General features: G+C 43.5%; 1 protein-coding gene across 2 annotated transcripts in view; it reads left to right on the plus strand.

Moving 5' to 3' along the window:
- The first annotated feature begins 10,046 nt into the window (after window positions 1-10,046).
- Window positions 10,047-12,427, plus strand: part of LOC103264266 (COMM domain-containing protein 9) — a 26,493-nt gene continuing 24,112 nt past the window's right edge. For both annotated transcript variants that reach the window (XM_021714381.1, XM_008061910.1), the window contains exon 1: window positions 10,047-10,120. In XM_021714381.1, coding sequence (XP_021570056.1) covers window positions 10,070-10,120 — 51 coding nt within the window. In that variant the 5' untranslated portion in view covers window positions 10,047-10,069. The remainder of the gene's footprint in view (window positions 10,121-12,427) is intronic.

Consider the following 12,427-nt stretch of genomic DNA (forward strand, 5'->3'; position numbering starts at 1 on the left):
CATATCTTCCCATCTTTTCCTACATACTCTTCCTTTTCCCTTTCCCAGAGTCATGATAAGAAACATCTAGGTGATTTATGACAAGGCAACTATTGAATCTATCACATCTATGTCTTCCTCTCTTTACATCTTCCTCTGTATCTCTAGATATATACAGGCAATATATATATGTTTTCAAAAATGGTATTCAGTTAAAAAGTCCCCCTCCCACTCAGTCCCCATACATCCTGTTCTAATCCTCAAGCCCTACCTATTAATATTTTCTTGTGATCCCTTCTAAACTTTATGTAAATATAAGACACTACAAATATATATTATACCCCCTCACTTATGCCCAATTTGGGAGAACATTTTGCACATGAATACTCAGGAAGAGCATCTTCATTCTTTTTTGTAGTTGTTTAGTATTGTTTTATAGATGTACCATAATTTATTTAACCTTTTCTATGTTAATAAATGTCCAGATGGTCTCTAATGTTTTGCTATTCATAAGTTGATGCTTTAACCCCTTTTGTGTATATTTCAATTGGTTAAAAATCAGAAAAGAAGCTGGGCTCGGTGGCTCAGCCTGTAATCCCACGCATTTGGGAGGCTGAGGTGAGTGGATTGCCTGAGCCCGCGGGTTCGAGACCTGCCTGGGCAGCGAGACCTCATCTCTACACTAAATCAAAAAATCAGCTGGGCATAGTAGTGCATGCCTGTAATTCAGGCTACTCGGAAGGCTGAGGTGGACGGATCGCTGGAGCCCAGCAGGTGGAGACTGCGGTGGCCGGGAGCGGCCACTGCACTCCAGTCTGGGCGACAGAGTGAGACTCCAACTCAAAAAAAAAAAAAAAAATCAGAAAAGAGAGAGGTATATGGGTATTCATAAGCCCAACACTGTCTAACACTAAAAGCTATCAGAGTAAACAAGCAAAACACTCTCAGCAAAAGTCCCATAGTAAAAAGATCTTATGGTGCTATGAGAGACCACCATGTCTATTCTCCCACCCCCCCAAAATCCCATTTCTTCTTTGCCCAGAAAAAGTGACTTCTTGGACTAGGAAATTTAAACATAGAGTATCAGTGTCTCTACATTTTTTATTTTACTATAACTTCAGGAAGTTCATTAAGGTAATAAAAATTCATCCCACCATAGCCTACCAACTCAAGAGGGGGCCAACAAGGGAGGCCTTTGTTTCTCTGGTTGGGTCTGTTAGGGACCAAACAACAGTGCTTTCCACTAAGACATTTGTTTCCCAGCTCTGCCCCATCCAAGCCAGAGATGCATGCCTGAAGTTGTGAAAATATGTTTGTGCTAGAGTCGTTACCAAGAGATGATATGTGTTTCTTCTATCCCTTCAAGGTTTTACTAAAGACAGCTATGCCAAGCTGATCACCTTAGAATGAGACTAGCCCTGAACAAAATGAGAATTGAGAAACTTTGAATGTCCATTAGCTTGTCCTGACATCCTTTCCTTCCCTAAACTCAGTCACTGCATTCTAAAACTCTTCTTCCCTTCCCCTTCTCCCTATAATTGATGCTGTTGGTTCCCTGCATCCGCATCTCTATGCCTAAGGGCTTTGTCATCTGCATCTCTTTGCCTAAGAGCTTTCCATGACCTATGTCCACTTTGTCTGATTGCACATGGCAGGCTGTGGGGACAGGGGTAGGCTCAGGAATTTATGCTACCACTACCACCACGGTAGCATCCTTCAACCAAAGGCAGGCCACAGTTGGTATAAGCAAATAACCCAGCCCCGTTGCCACTCAGATGGATTGAGCCTAAGAATCACATTTTGAATTGTATTCCAAAGTTCCCCAGCAGGATTAAGGCATTATGGTAACTTGCCTGAAAACGTAGCACTTACGGCCTTCCCATGTCCAATAGTGCCTTCCTGTTCCCCTGCTGGTGCTTCCTTCATATTCAAAATTAACTACTGACACTCGAATTATTGTCTCTAGGTCTTCTTGATGCCAGAACTGCTCCTAAGAAATAAAACCTCCTGATGAAATTCTTGAAGTTGGATCATTTTCTGGCCAAATAACAACAAGGGCCAATTGTTGGTGGCAAGCTAGAAGTTACTGACATCTAATGTGCTGTAGCATCACTCCATGTGCAGTGAACTAAGATGGGATACAAGTGGAAGGAAATCTAATGGTTATTATGAGGACCACTAGGCTGCTTGACTAGTGGTGATGTGCTACAGAAACACTGAAGGTAAAAACAAAACAAAACAAAAAACCGGCAGGCTAAAATAATCCAACTATCAACTCAGGCTATAGTGTAAAATCCAGAGGCCCCTATGGAAGCATTTAAAGAGATCTTCAAAAAGATAATTAATCCTGATATAACACCTCATAATGGAGGTAGGAAGGTGTATGTCTGGAAATCAGAGACTCACTAAGGACACCTTGTGGTGCTTCCTTGTTCAGTGATAATTGTGAATAGGCAACTGCAGTAGCCATAGGTTGCCAAGAGCTCAGTGACCAAAAGCTCAGATCCCTTGAGGTTGAAGGCTTAGAATGCCTCAATGTATAAGCAGCCTAGACCAGCTGAAGTGCTGACTAGGGTGAGGGGAATTAGAATAGGGTGCTGGGGAGATGATGATGATCAAATATGACCTCAAAATCAACTACAGCAGTGAGGATCTCAGGTCCCTGTAAATGGGAATGTGTCCCATGAGTTCTCTGTTTTTAGTCGTTTGTTTTAGTTATTCTTTTAAATTTATTCTTAATGGCTGGCCATCACCTTGATGCATCAGCGGCAGACCCAAATGAACTTAGAAGAAGACATAGTAGATCTGAATGGTGCATGGAGTGGACTGTAACAGGTACTCTCAGTGCCCTGCCCACTTTCCCTTAGGCCTTAGCATTTTAGCGAGATTTTTATCTGAGGGCATTCTCTGGCCACCAGGGTGCATTCTGCCCATGCACATGAAAGGATATAAAAGTCGGGGGATTCGTGTTCCTGAAAACATTTTCAACCAATGACTAAGGAAATTATGTATAAATACCCCAGCTCTTTCCCTCTTGGGTGGAATAACTCTGCAGTACATGTTCCATGCTGGTTCCAGGAGTTTCCTAGTAGGACTTAGCTTCAGTCACCCACAGGGGTAATTTTCTTGACATCTTTCATTGGCTACTTTCCCTTGCCTGTCTCACTTCCTTACTCTTATAATAGTGTTTTCCTCACTTCCAAATAAATTACTTACACTCGTATCTTTGTCTCAAATCTGTTCCCGGGGGACTGCAAACCAAGATACTCCATTTCACCCTCATTTAGTGCTAAGTGGATTCTACTGGACTCATTAAAGTGTAAATGACTCATAAGGACCAGGGATGTGAGCTTAAAATAAATATTCCTTGCTCAGGAGGCTGGTTCATGAAAATCATCTGAGGTCAAGAGTTTTAAACCAGCCTGGGAAACATAGCAAGAACTCCAACTTTAAAATATAAGCCGGGCAGGGTGGTGAACACCTGTCATCTCAGCTACTCAGGAGACTGAGGAGGCGAATCATTTGAGCCCAGGGGTTTGAGGCTGCAGTGAGCTATAACTGTGCCACTGCACTCCAGCCTGGGCAACAGAGTGAGACTCTGTCTCCAAAAATAAAAGGCAAACAAAATAAAAGAGGAAATATTCTCAAGGCAGCAGTTCTGAGGCAGTAACCTGGACACATAGGTGCCCCTTACAGGAGTACTCCCTTACAGTAGTACTGCCAAGGTTTGATCAAATGGTAAAATCTATTTTTGCAACAACTGATTACACTTATTGTTATTTACTGTCAGGCAGATTTATGAACCAAGAATGTCCTTGGGGACAGACTAAACTGGGATACAATTTGCAGCACATGTAAGTAAAGAAACCCAATGTTATACTGAGCCACAGGATGGTGATATGTTCAATGCAACAGACTCCCAGGTCAGGATGCTCTGCTCAAATAGTGACATGGAGTCTAAGAATTGACACATAACTAAAGGATAATCACAGATGACTGTATACGTAGAATTGTAGAAGTGCCTGTGCTGTAATTATGGAGGACTTGTTGAGTGTGGTTAAGACTTTTCATCCCTTCAAGCTTAAAAGTGTGCAACACCCACACAAATATCTTTAATTGTGGTTTTCAGATTACACACAGTGAGAGAGATCTGGAAGGCAGCGAAGACAAGGAAACCTTTTGGGAGACTTTGAAATCTTACACCACCACCACATTTGTAGGGTACTTTCACTGTATCAGTTGTTTCAAACTAGGCTGCAAGAAACCTTAAAGGCTCTGAGAAGGAACCTGGCAACTTCTGCTAGCAGTGAAAGATTTGGTACCAAATAAAGAATGTTTAAACTGACTGTGGCATTCAGTTCTCAGTTTTATATATTGATTTTGTTGGAAAGAAAATCCCATCCACTAAAGTGATAGTTTGAAAAGTGTAGCTATACCTGATCATTTGATTCTTATAACTACTCTCAATTTGTAGGTGAGGAAAGTGAATTTGTAGGTGAGGAAAGTGTAGGTTCAGAGAAACTCAGGGATGTGCCCCAAATCATAGACTAGACATGAGCAGAACAGCAGTACATAATCATGACCCAAAACCATGCTATGTCCAGTACCCTTTCCTCTTATTACATTACATTTGAGTATTGATGATGAAACACATGGGTTAGCAATGTTTTGGCCATGAAGCTTGTTTTGGTGAAAATGCGTTAGAAAAAAGTTTACAGAAAATTCTTAGAATTTGGGCTGTTCTGAGAAAGTCACCAAAACATCCCCAGTTCGCTCCCTCCCTGAGCTATCCTTGACACTTGCTGCTCCAGGAGATGCTTTGATTAGACATGGTCTCACGGCTTGTCTTACATGTCAACACTATCCATATTTTTTGAGCAATACCCCAAAATATCACCTGTATCAGCCAGCTACAGCAGTCAATACTGGTGCAAAGTAAAAGCTTTGTGACTTAGGGAAAGAAGCATTTATTTTTCTTGCTCACAGATCTGAGGGTTGGCTAGGGCAACTCTGCCTCATTTAGGTTTGGGGTTTGCTGCATGTGTCTAATCCTGGGCACAAGGAGAAAGGGCAGTGGCTGCCCAAGTGGTGCTCCTCTCTCAGCAGTCAGAGGAGTACAAGGCCAGGCCAAACAGTGCAAGCATTATTTAAGTCTCTGCTAGAGTCATAACCAATTATGGTTCATTGACCAGAACGAGCCAATGGCCAAGCCCAAAGTCAGTGGGCAGGAATCATCCTATGTACCAACGTGAAAGGGAGGCGAGTGAAGATTTACTAGACAATACTCTAACCTGTCACCCTTAGCTAAGAATGTGACTTCCATGAATAGAGGTCAAGCAGTTAGTTCCAAAGTCCTCTAAAAACCAACACTTTATTATTAATCAAGTCACTCCAATAAGCTTCTAAGAGGAGACCATTCCAAAAGGAGCTTTCCTGAGGGACCCAGGGGATATGTGAAACAACAGTCTCCCAGGCAGATCCCAAAGATGGAAATTACCTAGTTGAGACTGACTGGACTACATTTAAAAAAAAAAAAATCAGCTTCACTTTTTGTAACCTGTCCCAAATCAAGCCTTCTAGCCTCAACCCTCCCTAACCACACCCCCCCCCACCCCGCCACACACACAGAGGATGGGATCTGAAGACAAAAGGGGCAGATGTGAGTTGTATGCTCTACGCTCAATTGTTTCTAGAAATGCTAGTCTTGGCCAAGATATAGGACGGTACAGCCAGGAACACAGGCTATTGAGTCTGACAATGTAAGTCTGAGTTTCTACAAATGCCATACATACTGATTCCTCCACCCAACTCCACAACATTCATTTCCCCTTCTTTCTTCCAAATAGAATTCCAGTTTTGCTCAGGGAATATTTATCTTCATGGGACAATGACCTGGCTGCAGCACAAACCTCAGGGATAGGCCCAATCAGCCTGGAGGCAATTCCACTGACTTTGTCAATGATTGGTTTCCAAGCAGGTTAGTGAACTAGCATGAGCCGATGAGACACACAGTGTGCCTGTGAGGAAAAGCCTGCTGGATGGAGGGGAAAGGGGATTCCAGAAAGCGTTTTTTTTACTTCAAGGAATGGTCACCACTTTTTGGTGGTCTGCCATAGCTGGCTGATACAGCCCTAGGAAGAAACTATTCCTCACTTTCCCCTGTTATGTTTGGATGTCACTACTCGTGCCATATTTCTGCTTGAGGGCGAAAGCATCAGGAAGATGGCAGATCAGAAAGATGGAACAGGCATCCCGGGGATGTGGTTGAGCTGCTGAATGAAGCTCCCCTGAAGCTTGCTCCAACTAGAGCCTCACTTTTAAATGAGATAAAACAAATCCTTTGTATTTGTTCATAATTCCTTTTTTTTTTTTTTGAGTTGGAGTCTCACTCTGTCGCCCAGACTGGAGTGCAGTGGCCGCTCCCGGCCACTGCAGCCTCCACCTGCTGGGCTCCAGCGATCCTTCCGCCTCAGCCTTCCAAGTAGCCGGAATTACAGGCGCACGCTACCACGCCCGGCTGATTTTTTTTATTTATTGTAGAGATGAGGTCTCGCTGCCCAGGCGGGTCTCGAACCCGCGGGCTCAGACAATCCACTCACCTCAGCCTCCCAAAGGCGCGGGATTACAGGCTGAGCCACCGAGCCCGACTTTGTTCATAATTCTTGACTTGAAGTTAAAGGCAACAATATCTACCTCAGCCACTTCCTAGCCCCCAAAGGGTAAGTGACTTAATTTTAACTCCATTTCTGCACCGGTACCTATGTTGTAGAATTGTCGTGACAAGTAAACGATAAGGCATATGAAGCACTTTGCAAACCTGCTATGTCTGGCAACTGGCAAGGATACAATAATGCACAAGTATGATTTTTATTACAGGGCTTTTCAGTGCCTTCTAGCTAGAAAATACGGACCTGAGACAATATCTGCAATTTCCTCATGTATAGGTTTGTCGCCCCCTGGCTGTTTCTTCTAAAAATGTGCACAAATTTTCAGTGGGAAGGGCTCATGTCTTTTTTAGGTGCACTAGTAAGTTAAGAGTATTCTATGTTATCACTACCAAGCCTATGAGGGGTAAGAGCCTCCAGACGAAGACAGATGAGGGGTACTTTTATTTAAACATTATATAATTATTACATGTTCTTTTGTACTACTATGAAAAGACAGAGATAAACAATACAGGAAAAGAAAATTCACACCTGACTCTATTACCCAAAGAAATCACTGTGAACACTAATGTGGCTTCTTCCAGACTTTTTGGTGGTGTCTGCTTGGAAAAGGAAAAGAAACGGGAAAAACAGGTATCCTCAGATATACTATTTTTGGAAAGTGAATTGGTGGCAGATGTATGGAGAGGGCGCACTGTGGCACAGCACTGAGTGACAGGAGTTATGGGGACTGGAAAGCCTAAGCCAGTCTTCAGGGGCAGCAGGACTCAGCTCTCGCTTATTGCAGCAATGCAGAAAGGTGGGAATAGCATGGCTGGGTCTACCAGTTATTAGTGCGAAGTGTGTCCTAAATTATGCAGCTTGCAATGCCTGATCTGGACACAGCATTTCCAAGCCAGTGCATTCTTCTGATACTTTTGTCTCCAAATTGTACTATGGGCTGAGTATCTGTGTCCCTCACAAATTCATACATTGGCATTCTCACCCTCAAGAGGATGGTATTGAGGGGTGGGACCTTTGGGAAGTGATAAGGTCATGAGAATAGGGCCCTCATGAATTGGACTAGTCCCTTATAAAAGAGGTGCCAGAGAGCTCCCTCGCTCACTTTCACTATGTGAGGACACAGTGAGGAGACACTATCTATAAACCAGGAAATGTCCCTCAGCAGACATCAAATCTACTGGTGCCTTGATCTTTGACTTTCCAGAACTGTAAGCAGTCAACTTCTGTTGTTGATACACCACTCGTTTATGGTATTTTTGTTACAGCATCACATATGGACTGAACACCAGGTATGCTGATAAAGCTGCTTCAAATCTGCTCCTTGGCCTAGAACAGGAGCAAAAGATTAAAAAAATCGACCAGTCCCTTCTCCCTGCAACCTACTCTCATCTCAGTTCATAAAATGGGGGCGAGGAAAAGGAAAACCAGGAAATAGAGGAGTAGGGCTCTCTATAAAGGACCACAGGCCCCTTGGCCAAATCCATCTCCTGCAGGCACTCTGATAGAAAAGGAAGACAGAACTTAGTGGTGGGACCATAGGAGATAAAGAGGTTTTGTTTAGTTCCCAAATCCTCCATCAGTTACCTCAAATGAACATAAGTAGTCTAAATGACAAAAATATGCTTGCTATGCAAATGCAACTTCAAAACAATACTGCTCATAATGAGATACCACTTCACACCCATTAAGGAGGCTATAATAAAAAAAAGAGATAACAACAAGTGTTGGTGATGATGTGGAGGTTGGAACCCTCATACATTGCTAATGGGAATGTAAAATGGTGACTTTGAAAAATAGTCTGGCAGTTTTTTCAGAAAGCTAAGCATAGAGTTACCCTAAGACCCAGCAATTTCACTCCTGAGTATACACTGTAAGTGAAATGAAACATATATCTTCATGAGAACTTTGTGCATGAGTGTTCATAGCAATATTATCCATAACAGCTAAAAAGTAGAAGCAAACCAAATGTCATATCAACTGATAAATGGATAAACAAAATGTGGCATATGCATATAATGAAATATTCAGCAAAAAATAAATGCAGTACTGATACATGCTACAACATGAATGAGCCTCGAAAATACACTAAGTGGAAGAAACCAGTACAAAAGACCACATATATTCCACTTCTATGAAATGTCCCGAGTAGACAAATCTATAAATACAGAAAGATTAGCAGTTGCCTAGGACTGGCGGTGATGGGGAGTGTTGGGGTGGGTGTTGATGGCTACCAGGACATGGTGTTTCTTTGGGGGGAGGGTAATAAACATGTTCTAAAATTGACTGTGGGATGGTTAGACAACTCTGTGAATATACTAAAATTCATTGAATTGTACACTTTCATCTCAATAAAACTATCACCAAAAACAAAACAAAATACGTATTTGTTTTCCTGGGCCTTAACAACATCTGGACAGAAAATTGGAGGAGTGGCAGTGTGTGGGGGCAGGAGAACAAGGCAGAAAAGCAAATGCCCTTAGCAGCTTACCAATTTCTGGAATTTCACAATTAGATATTCTTTCTTAAACTTGAATTTATCAGAACCCATTTTTTTAGTCAGATTTTGCTAAGGAAGAGGGGGATGGGAAAAGAAAAGATCCAACCAAATATTAATACTAAAGGCAGATAAGAGAAATGCCAGAGGCTGGAGGGCAGAAGAGGTAGGTGGTTCCTTAAAGACTAGATTCCAGTACTTTACAATTTCAGTCTGTTTTGCGGTAGTACCTCTGAGCACTGGGCAAATCAGAGTCCAGGACTGCAAAACCGCTCTTTACATTCCTTCTTGAAAACACGAATCACATCATTTCCATGAGCCACCTCTCCCATCTCAGTATTTGTCGTAGGTACCAGAACCTAGCCAGGTTACAGCTTTCGTTCGATTCCCCTTCCGCCCCCTCTCCCAAATACTTCCTCACCTGCTCTTCAAATCTGATCTCCCACCAGGACTACGGGAAAGTTACTAAAAGCACTAAATGCTCCAGTTTCCCAATCTGGATAAGGCTACTAGTGATGCTCCTATCTACTCCACAGAGGGAAACTATACATGCAAAGGTGACTTCACACTCTCCGAGACAGGATCGTGTGTAATTCCAAAAATTTCAGCCCTGGAAGGGCGCAGCCACGCCCGCAGGTGCACCCCAAACTAGCCGGCCCGCCACTCGGGGTCAGGGCAGTCCCGAGCTTTCCTGAGTTAGGAAGTAACAAGTCGAGCCAGTTTTCTTCTCCGTGGCATCCTCCCCGCCTCGAGGTCTGAACGTCTCAGGTTGAGCCATACCGCCGGCCAGCCCTTCCTTAAAGGCCTCTCCCGCGCCGCAGCGCCACAATCCGAATGGCTTCCCCCGCCCTGAAAAACTACGGCCCCCGGCAAGCCCCGCGCCGGAGGCCCCACGTGACCGCGCCCCACGTTCACGTGACCCAGGAAGATGGCGGCCCTGACGGCGGAGCACTTTTCCGCGCTGCAGAGCCTGCTGAAGGTAAACGGGAAGGGGTAGGCTGGGCAGGCGCCTCTGTACTCCAGGCTTTGGATTGGGCAGGAACGGGCAATAGATGGACTCTGATCTGGTGCCATTAGTTCTCTGAGTGACCCTGGACAAATCGTTGCGCTTTTCTGGACTTTCAAAAAGCAGGAACAAAATTAACACCACCCAGACAAGGCGAGAGAGAGAGAGGAAAAAAAAGAAGTAATGGACGCGAAGGCGCTGTACAGATGCCCTCTGCTGTTCATCTCGGGATGCTTTTCGGAAGTGGGGCACTAGAGTGGTGATTGCTAGTTTCCCTTGTCATCACGAGCCTTTGCTCTGCGCTCTGCAGTTCCTTCTCGCTGCGGCGGCCAGTTCCTCCCCGTGAGATGTGCGTTCTGTCTTCCTGCAGCCCGGGTTTTCTGCGCCCGCTCTAGCCCTTTCTGCGTTCCCTGCTCACTCGCTTTGGCCTGTGTAAGATTATCTCCTGATAATCATTTGAAACTTTGTGGAGTTGAAAGGAACATGTTTCCATGGACTTCGCGGCCATTTGGATAGATTTAGAGTCTATCATACTCCATGATCTGTCACAGAAAAACAGGACAGAGTACCATATGTTCTCACTCATAAGCGGACCTTGAACAATTATCGTAATAGGATTGGCAGTAGTGGGAAACTGCCGGGGTGGGGCGGGGTGGGAGTGGGATTGGCAGTTGAAGGAAACTGCCGGGGGAGGGGGAGCACACCTAGTCAACAAGGGTTCTTGCGTAATGGACATTGTATACCTAACTCCGAACTGTACCCCACATCTTTAAAATAAGAAAGAAAAAAAAGAAAAGAAAAGAAAGGGACATGTTTCATAGGGCTTTGTAAAGTGCAAATGAAATGATGGATTGGAATTATTTAACTTCTCCCTGTAGAAAGGGCAGCTCTGTTCTCCTTCGTATTATCTCGTCACCTAACTGGCATTACGTGTCTATTGCCTGTTGTCTTTCTCATAAGGATGTAGGATCCAAGTGGAACCTTATCTTTCTTCTTTTTTTTTTTTAAATACACACACACCAGGTGAAGAGAGTTAATTACCCTTAGCAGTTAATGACGTAACATCGTCATCAGTCCATGTAATAGTCGTTTCTCCTTTGTTTTAATTTTATTTTTTTGAGTAGGAGTCTCACTCTGTCACCCAGGCTGTAGTGAAGTGGCACACTCACGTCCACCGCAGCCTTGACATGCTGGGTTCTGGTGATCCTTCTGCCTCAGCCTTCCAAGTAACTGGAACTACAGGCCTGCACTACCACACCCGTCTAATTTTTTGATTTATTGTAGAGACGCGATCTCGCCAAGTTGCCCGGGCTGGTCTCGAACCTGTGGGCTCAGGCAATCCTCTCCCCTCGTCCTCCCAAAGTGCAGGGATTACAGGCTTGTACCACCCTGCCCAGATGTTTTACTTATTTTTTTAATGGCCTCCTCAGTGTTCATTTGCATTCTCCACTCCTGAAGGCATCTACTTTGTTGTTCACAAATGTTTGCCCAACACATGGAGCAACACCTGGCATACGGCATGTACTTGATAAATAGCTGCTAAATGACTTAATGACTATAGTAAAGCAGGGCCTGGAGAGCTGGAGCTCTCAGCCCCCAACCCAGTGCCTTTTCACTTTCATTTTGGCTGCTTTTCACCACCCCATGCCTGTTTGTCTTGTAGACTTTTTTGTTTAATAAACTTAAAAAAATAATGTGTAGCATACATGCAGAAAAGTGCATAAATCATAAGTGAACAGTTAATGACTTATTACACCCATGTAACCACCACCAAGGCCAAAAAAATGAAACATTACCAATACCCCAGAAGTCCTGGCGTTGTCCCTTCATTACTTCCCCACTGTTCTTCCAAATGGTAACCACTGTCTTTGCTTCTTATACAGTGCATTTAATGTTGCCCATGTCTGGGCTTCTCATAAATTGAATATACTTTTTTTGCACCTGGCTTCCTTTGCTCACAACTATGTGGCAGTAGTCCATTCATTTTCATTGCTGTTGTCTTATGTACTTTATTTTCTTTTTAAAGAGTACTTTGACTTTTTGTTGTGAGATTATAGATTGATTTTTAATTTGTCATTGTAAGAACTAATGTAGAGAGATCCTATTTACTCTTTACCCAGTTTCTCCCAATGGTAACTATAATTAGTTATACAGTATAATGGTAACTATAGTATAATATCACAATTAAGGTATTGATACAGTTAAAATATAGAACATTTCTTTTTTTTTTGAGTTGGAGTCTCACTCTGTCGCCCAGACTGGAGTGCAGTGGCCGCTCCC

This window comes from Carlito syrichta, unplaced genomic scaffold, assembly GCF_000164805.1.
Source record: "Carlito syrichta isolate Samal-C Ts95f unplaced genomic scaffold, Tarsius_syrichta-2.0.1 Scaffold305639, whole genome shotgun sequence".
Taxonomy (NCBI): Eukaryota; Metazoa; Chordata; class Mammalia; order Primates; family Tarsiidae; genus Carlito; species Carlito syrichta.